We start from the raw sequence: 21,094 nt of genomic DNA on the forward strand, positions 1-21,094 counted from the left end.
ACATTTGTCAAAACAACACTTTTTTGGCAGAATATACACAAGTTCAATGTGTATATGTTCAACAAAGATCATCAGGAAATGGGATGTACGTTGTTGCTATTGGGTAAAGGATCTGTTTTAATCATTGCTTTGGTTAGACTATATGGACACCCACGCACGTTAGGATATATTGGCTCTGCCATGATCCCTGAAACCTGAGGCTATATTAAAGCTTGTAACATTTAGGAGAATCTATTGGTAGAAGTGAAATATAATATCCACAGGTATGTATAATCACCCGAATATAGTTTTTGTTACCTTAGAATGAGCCATTACTATCTACAGACACTGTAGGTCGTCTTCCATGTAGGCTGCCATGTTGATATTGTTTCTACAATAACCCAGAAGGGACAAACCAAACACGGACACTGTAGTTTCTCCTTTGCGCCTGGAAGTGGAGGGTGAAGCAAAGTAGTTGCAATCTGCAATTGCACCAAAGAAAGAAAGAATACAGTAAAACATATGACAACATTTTGAATGTTATCAATCATTATGACTGAAAAACATTAGAAATTAAGGCAAAAGTTTAAATGATTTGTGCTATTAAGGTGATTTCTTCAAAGAAAATACTAAAATACATGAAAAAAGAGAAGAAAAAAACATGTAACATTTATTTTCTACAAATAAAAAACGTATGTGTATAATCAAATACACAGTGCAATATTGTAATCTCCAAATAGCAATACATTATGTACTGGAGTTAAATTTAGTTTGGGTAACCCTAAGACCCATTCATGTATGATGCAGCAGGGGAAAATGTCATACCTCAAAATAACTGCCAAATTGCTTTGCACAGTGAGCTCAGACTCTGTTTACCATCATATTAACAGATGTTAGTCTGTGGACACCACAGGGCTCAGTGGTTGGCACTGTCACCTCACAGCATGAAGGTTCACAGATCAAATATTGGCCCCAGACTCCTCTGCATGAAGTTTTATATATTTATATAGATTAGTTGATTTTGTCTTACAGTCCAAAGTCATGTAGGTCAGGTAAAGTGGAAAGTGGTGAATGTTTTTTGTAGCCTTGCAATGGAGTGGTGACAACTTTTCCAGGGTGTTTACCCACCCAAATTATGATGGGATACCCACCATATCACCCTGAAAGGAAATAAATAGATGTACTATTCCAGCAAGAAGATGTTAATGTAATGAGTTGAAAAGGGGAAAATCATCTCTATTTAGCTTTATATTGAACTCTGTAAAAAAAAAACAAAAAAAACAAACAAACATATTCTTATTATTTTATTTTATGGTATTTCCTTTTACAACTTCTAACGGCTATGACTAATTAATGTCTTAAATATAAATAAACCAGAAACAACCTCATAGGACACCCTGAATAAGGAGTGATCGCCAAGAACTGGTGAATAATGCATGGTATATATTGGAGAAGAGTTTGAAGGAGACCAAATCCAGACTGTGTGTGAGGGTGGGGCAGGGCCATGGGCTGGTACTATGTTCTAAGTTTTTTAGTGTATAAAATCCTGCTAAAAGTTACATCAGAATGTGTATTATATGTAACATTTACAGTATATATTCATTTGAAAGCTGCCATAATGGTGTTTCAGATGTTTCTGGCCAAATGTGTCTTCTGGATATAGAGTAAATGAAAACCTATGCCATCAGTACTAATAGACACACTTGCATGTACACACACAAACACACACAGCAATCAATACAGCACCAAAGCTCAATGCCAAATTACAATTCTCCAAATCACACAGATGGAGTGAGTGCTGACCAAGTGTTAGTGTCCCCTGGGTTATACATATAGATGTTTGTGTGTGTCTCTGTGTGTGTATTGTTGATGATGTCACCCATCCTAATATGACCCAGTCACAGACATCAAATGGAGATAATCATGTTTGAGTGTGTGGCTGTGCTGTAAATGCCTCGAGGCACCTTATGCAACCGTTGGGGACAATGAGAACTCAAACACAATACGTGCTTGAGCGCTTGTGTATGTGTGTTTGTGTGTGTGTGTGTGTGTGTGTGTGTGTGTGTGTGTTTTAATGTGCAATATGCCCTCCAGGCCTTTGATTACAGTGTGTGCATGAGCTACAGTTATATTATAATTAATAAATAACAATGTGTGTCTCGGTATTCACCCTCTGTCGGTGCTGTATTAGCAGGAATGGCTGTGTGCGTTTGTGTTTAACCTCAACTGCAAGTGTTTGTGTACTAAAGCATCTCACATGACAATAAAAAAAAGCTACTGTAAAATACATTTCAGTGTGTGCATGTGTAGATCTCAGAAGGGACAATGTCAGGACACTGTATATAAATGGGCACCGGTCACCCAAGTGTACTGGGCTTGTGGACAAAATTAATGACAGAAATGCTCCAGGCACCAGCTACACGCCACGTCGCAGGCAAGCCTCAGCACAAGTTGTAAGTGTAAAGTAATTTAAATCCTCTTCTGAAGGATGAGAAAACATTTTTTACAGTTGTGGGGATTAGTCTAAACTGGCTTCTCGCAGGTCACGGATGGATAGGCTTATGCAGGGCCATGTAACAGGTTTAGTAGCCACTGGCTTGTGGCATCGTTATATGCTTCTCTAATGTGTAGGGAGTATCTAACCTTCACATGTGAATAACTCCTCACTTCTGGACATCTTGGTTAGGCCTATAGTTGATTCAGTCTGTATCAGCTGATAAAGAATACATAGCTATTATATAAAGAATAGCTGTACCTATTGTACATGTGAAAGCTTATATAAGGAGTTCGGTCTACACCTGCTCTATTTGGAAAGTGTCCTGAGATAACTTCTGTTATGAATTGGCGCTACACAAATAAAATTGAATTGAATTGAAAGCCCATTTCTTACTTTTAGTCACTGGGATTTTCTTGACAAAAGGTACCAGGGTTATATGTTAACAAAACTGCATGATAATTTTGTCACTGTACCATATTGGTTCTGTACTATTTAGGGTTAGGTGATATGACAATATAACCTACACCATGAGGGGATAGAAGTTTGTCACCTGGTAAAGAAGAAGAAGTTTCCAGCCATTAGTGTTTATTATAATCAACATGACAATAAAGGTAACCAGCACCATGGTACTGTTTGGTTATGGTGTAGCAGTGCATAGTGGTGTTCTGCCATTTTAGTGACCGCATTACCATTGCCTCAGTACTGCAATATCAAATCAGGTCCTATAACATTGGAGCATCATGGAAAAACTAGCAACATACTGTAATACAATACAGTGAGCATATGAGTACTATTATGCAGCTGCACAATTTCCATTGGGAAATGGCACGGGAACATTTTAACATGATTTATTACTGCAACTGTGCAGCTCATACGTGAAAATCCAAACAACCATCTCCAGTTACTTTTTGTAGTTAAAAAGACATCACTAAATAAAAACTTGAAAATGTACCAGAGGAAAAAAAAACAAATGTTCTTTGTGCAGTAAAAGTATATATGACAAAAAGAAACAAAGGCAAAGTTTTCATTGTCAGCTGTGTTTTTTTTCCTCATTACCAAACTTCTGTCTTTCTGACTTCAGCCTTCCAGCCAGCTAGTTTTTTTAGTTGAGCAGCCCAGAAAAGAGCAAGGGAAAGATTGGTTGCAATATGATGAGTCTTGTCACTCTAAAGAACACAGACACACTTCAAACCCACAATCTGTCACTTTCCTCACATTAAAACAAAAGCCTGTAGAGCTGTTACTCTGCTTTTGGGGAAGTTATTTCCCATCTTGCGGTGAAAATATCATCGACTGACCAGGTAACACGAACAGGAATTATGGTAAATGGACTGTAAAACCGTCACAGACCATGGCTTCAAAAACTCCCAGGAAGGTGAATCAACACCACACTAAGCCTCGGCACAAAGTTAATTTGAAATATGGGTGACTGCAAGTCTGTTTAAATGGATTGTAATGGATTGTCATTGTACTTTGTGTCTCTATTTTGACGTGGGGGCGATCGTCACTACTTTGGAAATAAGAGAGAAGAAAGTAGCATGTTCACTGAAGAGGTAAATTGAAATTGTTATTGTAATCGTTATTGCAATTTTGTATTTAATTTGTGAACAGGCAAAATCTATTGTAATGATGTGCGTTGCGTAGTAATAACATAGTTTGAGTTATGTTATTTGATCGCACAGACAAGTAAATTTAGCAGGAGTTGGTTGTAGGGGTGGAAGACAGTAGGAGAAAAGGCGTGTTCATTCATTTAGTTTAAGTCTTGTAAATCGAGACTTCATTTTCCCTGGGAAATATTGTGCCCAGTGGCGGACAGAATTAGCTTATAGGGAACCAATCTAAACACAAATGGTGCCATTATTCTATAGCCATTACAGGGTGCAATTAGCATTTACTCCATAATGATAAGTTAAAGCGAAAAAGTTTTCTGTTTCCACTTTAAAATCCATTACCATCACAGCACCATGACACTTTTTTGGTCAGTGAAAGGATTTTTTCCCCATTTAGCCTCACGTATAGTATAGTAATAAAAAGATATACACAATGAAACAAACCTGTTACCTTATGGTGAACCTTTAAATTTACAAATAGTTTTGATTTGTGGATGTGTGTGTAAGTTTGTGTGTGTTCATGGTCTTCGAGGTCATCCTCCTCCCCCTGCGATCCTACAGTCTCCTCAGCACAGCAGCTCAGGGCCTCATTACCACTCACTTTATCTCTGGAGGGAAACTGACAGTCAAAGCCAAGTTCTCATTCACTGCCTATGTCTCCCCTCAAACACACACACAGCCACAAGCATACAGGCACGGCCATCCAACACGTAATTCTTTATCTCCATAGCTTTTACACAACAGGACAGCAAGCCTGTGATTTATACATAATTAAAACTCATTTAACTGACATAGTGTACTTGTCCTCATAACAGAACTGTTACCAATTTAAAAAGAACCCGTAGCAGGGTCAAATTAACCTCTGGCAAGACAAGCACTTACATTTACTCATGCAATCTGCTGAGTTTCATTGATATATGATGTTCATATTTAGTTGCTAAGCTGTTAGTTCAACAGACACTGTGTATTACAGACAGGTTAGACAGCTTTCTGTTTCCTTTTCTAATCTTTCATCCAATAACTAGCAGCAATAGCTCATGGCTATTCACTGCAGCCTCTCCATCTATAGGCTACCATATTCATGCGAAATTAAACAGGAGCAGTGATCATTTATGTCTTTTAGATATTTCAACATTTTAGGAGACAAGCTCGCCTCCCATCTCGAGTTAGATGGGGAGACTGATTCCACTCTCATATCTCTCTCGCAAATATATGGCCATAGCCAGCATACAGTTAGCTTAGCTTAGCATTCAAACTGAAAACAGGGAGCGTTAATAACAAATTATATCTTGTTTGTTTAAAAGTCTAGTGTGTAACATTTAGGAGGATCTATTGGCAGAAATGGAATATGATATTTATGGGTATGTTTTTTTTTATTAATGTATAATTACCAAAAATAAGAATCATTATGTTTTTTTTTTCCTTAGAATGAGTCGTTTTTATTTTTAGCATGTTTCGCCACCATAGTTTTTCCTTCACACAATCTGCAGCTACACCGTTAGATGCCACTAAATCCTACTCACTAGACCTTTAAGTGGAAAAAAACAAAGTGGAAAAACCTTTTTGTTTTACAGTGGTTTATGTGCTATTTCTTGGCCAAGAGCAGTAACTTTGTGAAATCTTGTTGCCACTGTAACGGTGAGGGAGAGTGGCAACAGGGGGAGGACCCGAGTTCAGACAGTCAAGGCAGACAGGATGATTTCAATGATTTATTGATTCAGATGGCCTACAGGTATGCAGACAGGCAAGCAGGCACAGGTCCAGGTTGACAGAAGCTCAAAAGCAAAAACAACAATGGAAGAAACCAACATTGCAACAGGGAACTAACTGACAACGGCTGAATGAAAGAGGACTAATGAAGAAATTGGAGCAGGTGGGCGGGAGAGGACAAGTAACTGCATGGCCGGTGAGAGAAGTGGGAACAGGTGAGTAGATGGGTGGGGCACTCAGATAAAGAAGGGAAAGTCAGAGGGCATCTGGTGGACAGGAAGAGAATGGCAGTGGTTTAAGGAAGTGGGAATGTGAACAGAAGTGTTCCCACCCAAGAGAAAGTCTTTATGCTAAGCTATCTAAGCTAATCAGCTGCTGGCTGTAGCTTCATGTTTTTACAGATATAAAAGTGGCATCAATCTAATAAAAAAATATCGAGCTACCACTTTAAGAACTCCTTGTTGTTTTTTTTCCAAGGTATAGCTAACTTGCACTGCAGTAAACAGGCTTTGGCTCGATAACCACTAAAGTTTGACTCCAATGAGACTTCCTCTGCCACCAAGCAGCTCTGCCTCAAAAAAGTGTTTGCATGACCAAAACTTCAGTCTGCCAAAAAAAAAAAAAAAAGACAGGAAGGTAGCAGCTCTTTCTAACACCGAGCCAATAACTCATTCCCCCAGCAGCAGAAATTCTAGCTGGAATGAAACAGCCTTTTATGGTGCCAAGCAGACAGACACCAGCATAGACTCAGAGAAAATAAGAGAAGAGGTGCAGACTAAAACAAAAAAGTACAAATAAATAACAGCAAGAGAGAATAGTAGAGAGAGGAGTGTGAAGGAGAGAGAGCTCTATAAATTGTAGCCTGGTGCAGGGCTGCAGGGAGGGAGAGCAGCCTGATGAATAGAGCCATCAGCCTAAGCAGAGGCTACAGAGCAGCCTGCCATCTGCCTGCCCATTACTAGAATAGAGTGTATGACGGTCTACTCTCATCTGCAGGCCCCACTGGCATCGCTGGCAACCAAGAACATTTCTATATGTATGTGTACGAGTTCAGTCTTCCTGAAGTCCAAACAGGATGAGGTGTCCTTGCCTAGACAGAACCATAACCGCATTTTTGAAGTGTCTTCTGTGGCGTTTTTAATTTGTGTGGGTGAATGCATTTGTCAAGCACTTGTATCTATTTGAAGCATATTGTGTCACACTGTGTGTGTATGTGTTTGTGAGGACACGCAAGAAGGCGAGGGTGGCCCTCAGAGAAGAGTTACAGCAGCGTGGCAGACGCTTCACACCTCATTGGCAAGCAAGGAGAGCCAATCACCGCCAACAGATCCGCCCCTCAGGCTGCCGGTCTATTCCTCAGTATCCTTGGTGAGTAGAGAGTGAGAGAAAGAAAGAAAGTGGGGGGGGGAGTAAGAAAAAGAGCAGAAGGAAAGTGAGACAGAACAAAAGAACAAAAAAGTGAATAAATGCAAACACAAGAGTGAGGATAGACTGTGTGGAGAGACACTAAAAGGCACAAAGAGACGCACAGACGGATAAGAGCCGGAGAGGGAGTGTGGGGAAAACTTTAAAGGGAAAAGCTATTTTTTCTTCAGAGAAGGTCATTAAATCAAATGTGATTAGTCATCATGGTGGAGGATGTTGTCTTTTGTATTGCAGAGTTGAGTGCATTCTGGTGTTATTTTCAAGTCAGCCTCTTTAGAGAACAGAAGCAACATAGGGCTGAAATATCATAAAAGCACTGAAATGAAATTGTAGCTTTATTCTAATCTCTTTATACAGTCCAGTACAAGAACTGGTGTCGACAAAGTCTCACTGTTTAAACAGAGACAGATGGTATGGAGCACTATAGAGACAGTGAAAGCCATACTGACAGAAGCTGATATAAACAACAGTCAAAATAGCATAGACCTGCAGTATGGGTAGAGGTGCAAAGTGAAATGTCTTATACATAAAGGGTACCTACAATATGAGATGTGTAGTAAAGATTCTTTAAAATCATGCCAGAGTGTGGCAATAATGCATGGGTTGCAGAGAAAAGTGGTTCTGATGGGAAATACTGTATTTGGATTTCACTGTTGACTACATCTTCTTAAATACTGGTCCATAGCCTGATGTGTATCAGTTTGGGGGTCCTTGACACCAAAAAGTTTGAGGAGGCATTGACTGTATAAAAGACGTCGATGTAGCAACGACTGGTGTACTATTGTTCTGAAGCCTCGGGGCTGGATTTTTGGCCATCAACAACTTTTTTTGGAGCCAGAAGTGACCATATTTGGACAAGAGGGGAGGAATGAGGGGTGGATCTGACACAAATGCTAGATATCAGGTAATGCTACCTTGGTTAGCAAAGTGCATCCATAGTTCACATTAACTGTGATATTAAGGAATTAATTCATAATTGTGGCTAGCATCAAAACAGGCTTGAAACAAAATGTAAGCTTCTTACTAAAAGAAAAAGAGTGTCTTTTAGTACAACCGAATGTTGAACAATACATTTCTAGGTGAACAAAATATTACAATTAACTTTCATGAACTGAAAACACACTGTGAAAAGGTCAAAGTTCAAAGAAGAAAACACAGACATCACCCAAAAGCAATTTCACGGATATTTAAATGCACACAGTGCTACGGATACGCATTGTTACGCTTCTATCCTGATTGATAGGTTGCTGTGGTAGGGTCTTGTCAATCACAACGTAGCCACACCCTAAAGCATACCCTGCTGTATTGTCTATTTGACCCTAAATTGGACCATAATTTACAGAATCATACTGTATTGAAGATTTGATTGAGACCATAAACTCATGAGGAAAATGTTTCCTGAGGTAATAAATCAAGTGTAAATCTAGAGAGAAATGTAGGGTCATTTTCTCTCTTCTTCATGATGTGACTTCTTTTTGCAACCAGTGCAGTCACACCCTGCTGGCAATTAGAAAGAATGTAGGTTTAAGGCACTACAGCACTGGTTACGTTGGTTACGTCCACATCTTTGACATAGTCTTAGTAGTAAAGGATAGTCAGTGAATAAGGAAAATGAAGTGTTTTTGTTTTTTGGTTGCAAATATCCATGGCGGCTGAACGATCACCACCCAATCCTTCTCTCATTTGCACTGTATGCGTGTTTCCTCTGTGCATTCATTTAAATCACAAATTCTTATGCCTCTTTAAAGCCTTTTGCAAGGTCTTTTGTTGGACAGCAAGTCACAGGTTAGAGACACTAAAGTTACCAATCTTTTCTGGCACACTGTAGCTGGTGTTGTGGGCACTGATAGCATCCTGTTAATGAGATTCGTTGGCTGGACTCATTTTCTCTTGGGACAGGGTGCAACACTCCATGTGTGACAGCAATGTGGATCCTCCTATGTCTTCCTGCACATGCCCTTATCAACTAAACTAAAAGAATTAAAGGAATTTTCATTGTCTTGAGCACAGATGATCATGAAGGAGAAGTTTGGCGAGGGAAATTGTGTTTTTTAGTTGGTAAATGTGTGAGTCATGATGGTGCCGGGTACCTCATTTATGTGTGGCAGACAGACTGAAGAAACAATCAGTTTGGCACAAAATGTTTGGATAACATAACAGATTTTCCTGAGGTATTAGCAACCTCCTAGAGATTTAACTATTAAAATCAAGAGAAATGGAAAATTACAAAAAGGGGAAAGTGAAACATTTGTACAGAAAAGTGGGACTACATGACAAACAATTCCTTATTCTAAATGAAAATGGAATTATATTGTATGTATGTATATCATATATTATGTGTGTATATTAGTTTAATTTTGATTGGAAAGAAAATATTCCTAATACGCTAAAGTGCAAAATACCTGAATGTCTGCTCAGAGGTCACAGTTTTGATAAAATAGATATCCTGAAATGAGATTTGTGTTTTTCATCAGTTTATAACCTGATGTTAGTTACCCCAGTCCATTCTATGAAAAAAAAATTGTATATGAAAGCTAAGTTTGAGTAACCTTCACATGAAATACCTGCATTTCAGATTTTTGTTCTCCTCGCTCTCCACCGCCTCCATCACCTCGATCACCTCGACCATGTAGCCTCGGCCTTCGGGACCCCTCAAGAACACTGACACAAATTTGAACACTGCCTGTTGTCACTCCAGTGTTCAGGGGCAGCTCAGTGCTCAAGGACACCTCAGCTACACTGTTTCACCGAGATGGGAAAATATTTTTTTCCCCCGTTCAGCTCACTGTTATTATTTAACACCTTATTTATACAGAAAACCTTACATCAAAATCTCATTACTTCTACCACCTGACAAAGGAAAGATTTTAACAGTGGCTTCGGGAGGCGTGTATATAAATTCCAGCTAATTTAGCACTACATTAATTTTGAATTGCATTATGCCCTTCCCTAATATACTTTCTCGGGAAAAACATTGTATTAAATGCTCTTAAAATGCTCCTTCTTTGTGAATTTAAAAAAGGAAAGAGTACAAGCAACTCTTCATATACAAGCTGTTTTTGAGGTCGGGGCGGAGGCCTTGAAAACGGAATAGGTAAGCCCTGTTTGAATATCATGATATTCTAATCATCCTTTAATTATATTAGAGGGGAAATAATCTCATTACAGACAGAATACACCGTTAAATCACTTATCTTGGCTCGGAGGTGCTGGGTCAGATAGAGGAGTCGTGCAGCTTGTGTCAGAGGGAAAAACAAGAGGGGAAAAAAATTGGCCATGGTCTACTCTGTGGAGAAACACCTGCCATGAACTCCAATACCCATTATCCCCAACCTTTAGAAAACCCCTCCAAGGCACTGACACACACACACACACACACACACACACGCTGTATAATAGAAGTCAACCCCTCACCCCTTCGAGACTCCAAAAGTCAAAAAGCAAAAGGACAGCTGACTGATAGACAGAGGGGGATTAGTCACAACGAATCACATGCTTGCACACACACACACAGCCTCTCTCACTTCTTCTCTTGCTCTGTCCACCACAAACACACACTTTCTTTTTCTGATGCCGAATTAAGATAACGCCTCGTCTGCGATCACCTGCTTCCACATCAAAACCAGACCCCAACCTCCACTCACACACACACAAACACTGATACTGCATAAAAAGTGAATGGATGGCTGCATTACTTACCCCACACACACACACACACACACACACACACACACACACACACACACACACACACACACACACACACACACACACACACACACACACACACACACACACACACACACACACACACACACACAGTGTCTGTCTATCCCAACCCAGAGAGTCTGGCAGAGTGCAGACAGCGTAGAGAAGCCGTCTCCTCCAAGGCAACATTAGGCTGGGAGACTGAGCAGGGAAGAAACACACTCCAGAGCGGAAGGAAAGATGGAGAGAAACACAGAAAGAAGTAGATAAGTAAAAGAAAAGAGGGACAATGAGGGGATAAGGAAGAGGTAGAGCTCTCTGCTTTTTCACTGAATAGCTAAGGCACACAGAGGATTCAAACAACAGAGCTATATAAAGAAAGAAAGAGAGATAGAGAAACAGAGAGAAAGATAGATTATGAACCAGAACATCTGGGACGAATACTTCGCCCCCACGCTTCAGTCCCTCTCTCTTGGGCTCATTCACTCCGTTTGGCAAAATGTCGTCCTGACAACATGAGGGCCGCGTATCCATCAAAGTTGTACAATGCTTGCTGTAATTAGCATAAAATACACACATAACATACACACACCAGAGACAGAGATTATGAATATTTATGGAGGAAAGTTCAACAGTAGTTCCTGCATTGTTTCGTCTTTTATTTCCTCTGATCAGACATCGTCACAAGCGTTGGTCTGGATGAATACTCAACACGCATGTCGTTACATTATTAACATAACACAAACTCACACGAAACAGATGCAAAGAAGAAACAGACGCATACATGTGTTTTTGTGTACAGGATAGTGCATTAGAAGCAGGAACACAATGATTTCAATGATTTATGGACAACAAAATAGGACTGACTTGTATTAGTAAAAATAAACTTCTAATTTTCTAACAGTGCTGGAGTGAGAAGGGATGGGTCCAAGCGGCCTGCGACAGAGGTGGCTTGCTTTCTTGTGTTCGTTCCGGTTCCGTTTTTTACTGTCCTTTTTAGCGGGCCGAGCTCAGGCCTGCTGGGTCCTGTCGGCCCCTGCTGTCGCTTTAAAAAGGCAGACAGTGTCACTCCCTACATACTCACAGGAGAGATAGACAAAAGGTAAGAGAAGTGGGGAAAGGGGACAGGAATCAAGGGGAAAAACGTGTCTATTTCTCTCTCAGGGTGCTGTGTTCGGTGCCTCTAGTCTGGTTTGGTTCGGTTCTCCACGGGGGTTTACAGAGTGTGTGTCTTGGTGCTGACTCGTGCCTCGCTTCCGCCGCTCCGGTTTGGTCTGTCTGTCAGTCGGTCGATAATAAGTAATCCCACACCATAAACTCTTCATTGCTCCCTCTTTCTTTCTCTCTCGTCCTTATCCCCCGGTCCTCAACTTGTTCTGCAGACAAGAAAAAAAGAGAGAAAAGTGCATTAGAGAGACAGAGAGACAAATAAAACAGAAATCTAAATAGCCAAACAAACAGCGGGGTAAGATATTATGTCACACAAGAGAGACGAGACAGAGAGAGGAGGGCCTGAGAGTACAATAAAAGGAAAGAGGATGGAGTGAGTTGGAGAAAAGACCAGAGGGCAGTGGATTCCATGTTGGTGATAAGTGCAACCACAAATCCCCAGCACTCCCTGTCAATAACCATTTGAACTGGCTTACTGCGGCTGATGCTACTGGATGAAAACTGCCTAAGAGGAGAAGAGTGAGAGACGAAGCGAGGGACATAAGGAAGGGAATAAGGTAGACAGAAAGTAACAAAGAAAAATCCTCACTGACCAACTTAATAATGGTGTTGTGGATGAAGTAAGTCCATGTCAGTAACATTTTCTGAGTTTATTTTGTGCGTTATTGATCTGCCGACGAAATTATTATTGACAAAAACAGCCATCCAAACAGTCTACTACACTGTAAAATACAGGTCAGGACAAGGAGGAGATCAAAGAGGGATAATTCCAGTTTATTAGAACCTGGGCATTTTATTTTGTAGTTCTGGCCATCATTTCTAGTGGTTAAAGTAACATTGTATTTACTGAATCAAAAGTTACTGCTGAGATCTGGGAACACAGCAACATTGGTACGATAAATACCGACAGGGAAACCAATGTTGGGGATTCTACTGGTTAAAATTCGACCCACTGTACTTGCCATAGTACATGCATACAAAATGGGGGATTTTTTTTGGACATTTCGGGTGCCCTAACTTTTGTTTTTTACCAACAAATAATGTGGTGGTAACACGAGGCCAGAGATTGCTGTGGCACTAAAAACTGAGTCGAGGGCCTCTGCTGGGAAACATTTCCACCTCCTAAAAGGAGGCGATATCACACTGCAGATGGGATTTACAAGAGCCACATGGAAGATTGTTATTATTATTAATGGCTAATAAAATATCTGATTACTGCAATCAATAGTGAGGACTGTTGTGGTTTGTGTTCATCAAACTTGATTTTGAACTTGACCATCAATGAACTGTAAAATCACTGCAGGCTGCAAATATTATTATTCAAGTGCATGTTTAAACTGCATTTACCTCAACATTAACCAAATCAAAACCGTCCCCAACTCTGCCTCTCCCTCACCCCTCTTCCTCTCTATTTTGTAATCAAGATCACGGTTAGGATTTATTTTCTGAGCTTAGTGATCTCATAGGAATCCCACTTCTGAGTGGACTGCGTCTCTGAACTCTCCTTCAGTGGCAGGGTACATCTGAAGGGCACTATGAGGTGCAGTTCATGAGCTGACTGCGGGCTAAAACTCACCGTAAAGCCAAGGGGAGCTGCAGATTCTGGTGATAATTATGGGTAGGTTCAAGCACTACGAGCGACCCCTTTCAGATTGTCATGTTTTTATTATAAAACTACTTTAACTAAGACCTCTATGGGTGTGTAGATGCTTGCGTTTCTTATTGCAATATTGATAAACTAAAATGTAATTCTGGATAAGAGAGATGACCAAAACACGTCTATGAAATAAAAAGCAAAGACATACAACATTTATTGTCTAGAAATATTAATAGGACAAATTAAATGATTAAAATATACTTTTTTTCTACAAATCTGATTGAAATCAATATAGGCCTTTATAGGAGCCAGCACCTTTTTTATTCCGATCCTTGCAAACAACCGCTCAAACTACAAACAGGTCAGCTAGCTTGGCTCCTTTGAGAGTAAAAGTGAGATGGAAGGGTCAGTCTAAAAAATGAAGTGGAGAAGGAAAAGATAGGAAGCAAGAGGCGGTCATGCGGCGAGAATATGGAATGAGGAGGCAAGCAGTGGATGGAGAGATGGGCCTCCGTGATAAACTCTTTTTCATAGAGAGAGAGGCAGAGAGAAAGAGACTTTATCTGTCCTTCGACTGCCTCTTCTTCACAGTTTGTTATCTGGACCTGTTAAGTGCTGAATGCATTAGAAATGTGACCAGGGATGAAGGGATAGTGGATGGAGGGAGTGAAGGAGGAATAGTGGCGGGCACAGAGGCCACAAAAGGGAGCGAAAGTGGGTCTAAATGTTATCACTGACCGCGGCGATAGGAGCGCTAATTATCAGTGACAAAGGCCGGGCTGCTGACGACGGCTCTGTCTTGGTTCCAGTTGAGGGGTCAATATTGTAAAACTTATATTTAGGAAGGATTTGGTTTTTATCCTCAGTGAGATGGCATCTTGGACATCCCTACCACAGTTGTTAGTAGAATTTAAGATTTGAAGGGGAAGGACGAAGAAGGGGAAAGAGATTTTGCTGTCTGAAAGCTGTCTGAGCAATGCTATCAAGTGCCTTTGACAGAAAGGGCAAAGAGATGAGAGACGGCTGTTTAGAGGGCACGTTTGGATCTTCTGACCTCCAGAGGTCAAAGTCGTGTCCTCTTGACATTTGTTCTCGATGCGGCTTCCTGCCTGGCTCTGATAAAGCTGTGTAAACATCCTAATCACGAAGCTGCATCAGCTCATATCAATCCTACTTCATTCCTTCCCCCTATTTTGTCGGCTGTGTAATTCTGCATATTATTCCTTTAAAGCCTTATCACAGAACTGTTTTTTTTTTTTTTTTGCACCTAATGACTTTAAAAGCAAGTCTTAGATAGATAAGCACAGACGAACAGGAGTGTGCTGTGATTGCCGCAGGGTGATAAACACAAGCGGATTACCATATCGTTTCAGGCTTGCTTCCAAACAATTTACAACATCATAACAGCATCCGGACTGTGAACGTACCCTTGCTGAATCTTGACAAGGCTACAGGTAGCTCTCTTATACACACACGCACACACACACCTATACAATGAATAAAACATTGTGCAATTTACATGATGTATAGCTTAAAAATCTGCCAGCATCTGACTTTTAGATCTAATACTAATACCCACGACAGTGAGCTAGAGACGCAAAACTCAGTTTTCCTCATTTCCGGCAAAACAATGCAATTGTAAAAAAATCTAATAGAAAAGCTCCATGAATCTGAATTGAGCCTTGTTGGGGCCGATGGATGTTACATACAGTGAGAGAGGGGGAATCAAGTTAATATCAACCTGAGTGACATTACTATTACCATACAGTGTGTGACCGTGGGAGACAGAGGGCAAAAAAACATTTGCACTTGGCAATGAAAGAAGAGAGCCCCAGAGAGGACAATGGTATCCAACTAGCAGCGGCTACTCCCTTGGTCTTATTACATTAAAACACACACAGAGACAGCCGGGGGAACGCCAGTGTCAGCAGGTATTATGGAAATAGATCGTAAGGTTTAAACTGGCTATTTAGGGGGAGCTTTATTCAGGCGCCAGTAGCCCAGTGGAAATTATATTCTCCTGTCTAAAAGCAAAGAGCTGGCGCATGTAAATGGATGCTAGTGTGCATGTGTGTGTAGAGTGTGTATATTATATTAATTCATTTAGACATTTAAAAAGGGAAAAGCAGCTCTACTTTAGCTACCATACATATCTATGAGCCCAGTGACGTATGCTGCAGCAAACACAAATGGGGCTATCAATTCAACTGAAAGCTACACTACAGGATTAGGAGGCGCTACAACTTACATATCATCTGTCCATGAGGGTACATGCGCATACTTGTTGTTCTTTTCAATGGGGAAAAAAATATGTTATTCTGGAGGGGTTTTAAGGATTCAAGTTCAAGTTTCAAGTATTTTACTCACGTGCAAAGAGTACAGTTGTACACAATAAAATGCTCATTCATTCCAATTTACAAGCATGCAATACACATACAGTATGCGGAATATTCATATGCAAATTATGTCTAAATGAGATATGAAAAGTGATAAGAAGAAGACATACAGCTTAGTTTGGTAAATACGCACCTGTTTTGCGTTGTTGACACACTGTAGGTAAAGGGATGCTATGTTGGAGCAGTTCAGGGTTTTTCCAACGTTCTCTTTGTAGCATGCAAGGATCTGGCCCTGCAGGTCTGCGCACACAGGATACATCTCATACCGCCTGCGGGGGTGAGAAGGGGAGAGACATAGCGTGAAAATGGGGGAAAATTTGGCGTAAAAGTGGAAGGGAGGACGGGATAGGAGGAACGGTGTGAGGGATGAGAGTTATAGGAAAGGGATAAAATTGTAAAAAAAAAGGGGACAGTGATAAATGTGTGAGTGAGAAAAGAGTCAAAGGTGGACAGAAAATTAAGAGAAAAGGCATAACCTTGGGCAATGCAGGGGGATTGAGAAAATGAGTTTGAGATATAGAAATAGAGAACAAGAGAAGAGGAACAAAGACATATTGTTGGTCTAGAAAATGAGCAAAAATCGATGGTCATTTTTATCTCAAGAGAGCCCCTGCACTGTTAGAGCCCACTGAGTTATACTGAAGTCGACAGTGTGCGACACCCCCTGCCTTTTCTATTACTACGGTCATTCCAGCCCAAAACACTTGAAGCAAGAATCAACATTACTGTAACCGCTGGAAGGAAGGTCGAAGGTCAGTCCAGCCTCCACAATCTGCCGCTATGACCATGCCGATGTGTGCATCACAACATATTGACAGAGAGGCCACAGGGGTTTTCTAAAAACGGAGAGGTGTTGAATAAAGCTTCCAGCAGTGGCTTCACCTCCTGAAAAGGGAGGTTCATCAGTGCCAAGGGAGTGCGTGGAAGAGAAGCCAACTCGGCAAATCAATGTGTAACGCAAAGGGAACAAGAAAGGGCATTGGTTTAATCTAGACGCAATAAGGCTTACTTGTTATAATGTGATGATGATAATGATGATGAGGTTAAAATTACCGGCAAGCTAAGTATACCTTCCTGGTAAATTAGTCCCAGTTTTTATGTCTTACCACTAAAAACCCTTTAAAAAGGTCTCACAGAAGAGAATATTGATCACTCTATTGGGCACCAGTGAATCCATCCATTGACGCAGGAAGGCTATCTGAGAGTGTCGACCATTAAAGACTGGGTAGCTGTCACCTTGGACTAGTCTAAATAGCAAATTCAATCTTTTAGCATCCAAGAGGAGGTCGTTGTTATGTCTGTGAATGCTAATATGTCTGGTTATAGGACATGCATCAGTAACTTTGCACGCTCAAGACCGTCCTTGAGGTCTGCTACAGTTTTACTGCTACCGTCTTAGCTGGCATGATCCAGATGCCAGCACTTCTAACGGTAGATGCTACACTACAACTTCAGTGCATTTAAAATTGGACTCCTTTGTTAGATGTATACTAGAACTGGATCCTTTCGCCAATCTAAGTAGAGGGATGTTCCACCAGCTCTGGTGCCTTGCCCAATGTTAACTGCTTTTGTCTGTCTCTTCACACACCCCATAAAAATCTATAATGATGACACATGCACATGCTAGGGCTATTATGCTAATGGTGGTGTCATCGTTTTGTTCACACCAGTGCTCAGGACACTCCATCTGCCTCACTAAATGCCTTGCATGAGTGTGAAAGGGAAAGAGATTTTGCCCGTCAGCAACTATGGTGATCTCAAAGGAATATTGGGGGTGAAGCAGAGCCCCTGTAGTCAGAATCAGATGTTTGATTTGCCCCCCAGAGTGAGAAATTACACCCCCGTTGGATACAAAGCACAGGATTCGTCGCATGGGTCATTACCCAGGGTGAAATGCAGCAGGAAGCTGGTGCAGTGGAGATGTGTACATATGTGCATCACCACATGGTCATATTTATTAGGGAGGCTGGAAAAATCTATAGTCCTTGTAAGTGCAGGTCAGTGACGATTTGTGACAACGTGAGAGCTGCTCTCCGCACCTTCTAAAGTAGTATGATTAATCAATAGGCTTTCTCATTCACCATCCAATACAGTGCTAAGAGGCTAAATGTCTGAAGAATATACTAAACACAAATAGTCAGTTTGGACACTAAATTGAATAGTTTGACATTTTGGGAGACATGCTTATTTGCTTTCTTGCCAAGAATTAGATGAGAAGATCAATATCTCTCATATCTGTATGATGAATATGAAGCTACATCCAAGAGACAGTTAGCTTAGCAAAGCCAGAGACTGGAAGCAGGAACAGTGGTCCTTGAGTCTTATCACTGAGAGCCATAAGACCACCACGCCATTTTTACAACTGTATATGTATGTATATGTATGGATTAAACAAACAAGACAGAACATGTTGAATCAGTGAGCTTTAGAGGTGCTGTTAGGCAACTTTTGTCACCGATGGACAGAGCAAGGCTAGCCGTTTCACCCCCCGTTTCCAGTCTTTATGCTAAGCTAAGTTGAAAAGTTCTGTATTTACTACAAAGACGTGGGAGCTGTGTCCATCTTCTCATCAAACTCAGGCAAGTGGATAAGCATATTTCTCAAAATGTCCACGGTAGGTCTTTCCACAGACCGGAACATTATACTGCTGGTTTGTGAAGAAGGTTCTGCATTTGTGAATCCACTGGGGAGAAATTCAGTCATTTGCTAGGAGGCATGACAAGGCCATTGCTCTGCGTCAGGGTATTGAACGATGACAGCAGTGCTCACAGAAATCGCTGCCATCCTATTCCTATGGATCCTGGCGCTCATTTATTACACCGCCTATGGGCATCTACAGGGACAAGGGGAGACACATACACCCACTAATTACTTTCTTAAGCGTTTGCGTTAATGCCAGGTGCATCCTGCTGATACAAACCACAGTGTTTATCACCAGTAATGGCCTCCGAGAGAGAGAGAGAGAGGGAGAGAAAGGAGGACAGAGGAAGGGAGGGAGGGAGAGAAAGAGATTGGTAGGGGGGTAGAAATGAAGATCATTTCTTCTTGATGAGGAACTAGACAGTGGTACTTCTATTTTTGCTTGCTCTCTGGTTCTCTCTTTGGGGAAGGGGCTGAGACAGTGGTTGAGTTAATCATGGAGACAATAACACTGTCACATACACTCGGTGGCGGCACACTGCATCCTCTATCATCTATCATTAAGATTAACATGAAGTTCCTGCCACCAACCACACAGAGCTGGTAGGGAAAGACTACAAATGTCCCTCGTCCTCAGTTTTACATTAGGTGTCCTCATGTCATTTACTATAGCATACTGCTGTAGTGCTATAAACAAATATACACACATATCATGAACCATAACCACTATTGTAGTGTAATTTCAAAACTTATCAATAATATCTGAAAAGAGAAGCTTTTTGTTTTTAAAGTCAGTTATTGGCCTCAGGTAATCATCAAATTCTTCCAGGCTAGTTATGGAAATACGCTCAAGTTACTGTACTCAGCTTTAGGCAAGCTAGAGGGAGATTTTGTTTCTTGGATTTAATTACAATTTGCACCAAGAATCCATTCCTACATCCCTAGCTATATCAAATACCACTAAAAACAAGACCAACATTAGGTTATTCGTATTGAATTCAGAGCAAGATGGATCCAAGTATCAGGAGTAAAACACACACACACACAGTAGATTCCTTCACTGTGGGAATAGGGTATAATTATAAATATAGTCAAAAACAACAATGAATCATCCAGTTCCCATGTAACCTGAGCAGTAAGGCATTCATAAACACCAAGACTATATCACATTCCCAAAGCAAAACTTCTTTTTTGGCTATGTTTAAATGATTTATAGGAGATGAAACAAGGGGTGAAGGCCAGAGGCACTTTGACATTTTTACCACCCTTATTTAGGCTGTATGTAGAATTTTGCTTAACAGGTTAACTCTTTTGCTTTTGACCCCTTTTTATTGAAGCAATTTCTAACTTAAAACCCCTCATCAAAGGGTGCATGTGCAAGCTGTGAGCAGTTAAATGAGGCTTGATATTCCTTTTCAGACTGTTTAATTTGAATACGTTTTAGAGGTGAATGCAAAACAGAGACTTTTTCAAAAGTCTGAAAAACATTTTTTTGGGTCTCAGAATAAGGGAAATAAGCCCTCTTGGTGACACTGCTCTTTACCCATACAGCCATCACACACACATTGCTCAACACGGACACTGACGGCGTCAGTTAACCGGTTATAGAAGCAGCCATGGCCGATAAATGTTCCACACACCCCTTTGTCTCTCCCTTTTGTCATGATCTCCATCCTCCTTTAATTTCTTTCTCCTTAATTCCATCCCACAATCCCCAGAGGTTCATGGGATATTTAATAAAACCCCATGTGGTGGAAACACTGAAACAAATATAGACATCTAGCCTGATACAGTTGGTTATTTCCACTCTGTGTGCGTGTGTGTGCGTGTGTGTGTGTGTGTGTGTGTGTGTGTGTGTTGCACCTCTGTACCCCAGAGACAGTAAATCTAAACAGTCATATAGGGGTCTCACCTCATACCATCAGTAACAGTAAAGGTCTCTATAACACCACCTTATCCACCCCAACCCCCACCACACACATACACATAGCAAGGTCCCTCTTGCCTTGATCCACTGATAGGAATGAAAGGGAGGAGTACGTTTGCTTTAGATATCTATATTACAGTTTCTCTGCTCTGCGTCATAAATCACAAAGCAGAGAGAAGGAAACAGAGACGAAAAGAGAGGATATGAAAAGGACAGAGAGGAGGGGGACAGATATGGCAGAGAGAGGGGGACACTCCATTGAGAAAATACACTTTATTGGAGAAAATGAGTCAGAGAAGAAAGCGTGGAAAAGAAGAGAAGAGGGTAGTCTATGAAGAAAGAAGACTGGAGAAGACAGTTGGAGAAGCAGAAGACAAACCTCCACAAAAAAACTCCTGAAGCTCTCTTTTCTTTGTAAAGTTTTCCTTTAGGAAA

The 21,094-nt window shown here is 40.9% G+C and overlaps 1 protein-coding gene and 1 long non-coding RNA gene across 8 annotated transcripts in view; one reads left to right on the forward strand and one right to left on the reverse strand.

Moving 5' to 3' along the window:
- The first annotated feature begins 5,923 nt into the window (after positions 1 to 5,923).
- On the forward strand, positions 5,924 to 10,632 carry LOC127358707 (uncharacterized). Its single transcript, XR_007882506.1, has 3 exons — positions 5,924 to 6,011; positions 7,021 to 7,164; positions 9,797 to 10,632. It is a non-coding gene; the product is annotated as an uncharacterized LOC127358707 (long non-coding RNA).
- Positions 10,633 to 11,573: 941 nt separating this feature from the next.
- Positions 11,574 to 21,094, reverse strand: part of chchd3a (coiled-coil-helix-coiled-coil-helix domain containing 3a) — a 65,397-nt gene continuing 55,876 nt past the window's right edge. For 5 of the 7 annotated variants that reach the window (XM_051391972.1, XM_051391971.1, XM_051391970.1 and 2 more), the window contains 3 exons: positions 16,226 to 16,361; positions 15,945 to 15,985; positions 11,574 to 12,305 (listed from right to left, as the gene is read on the reverse strand). In XM_051391972.1, coding sequence (XP_051247932.1) covers positions 12,296 to 12,305; positions 15,945 to 15,985; positions 16,226 to 16,361 — 187 coding nt within the window. In that variant the 3' untranslated portion in view covers positions 11,574 to 12,295. The remainder of the gene's footprint in view (positions 12,306 to 15,944; positions 15,986 to 16,225; positions 16,362 to 21,094) is intronic. The other 2 variants (XM_051391969.1, XM_051391967.1) reach the window with 1 other exon arrangement.

Source organism: Dicentrarchus labrax, unplaced genomic scaffold (assembly GCF_905237075.1).
Source record: "Dicentrarchus labrax unplaced genomic scaffold, dlabrax2021, whole genome shotgun sequence".
NCBI lineage: Eukaryota > Metazoa > Chordata > Actinopteri > Moronidae > Dicentrarchus > Dicentrarchus labrax.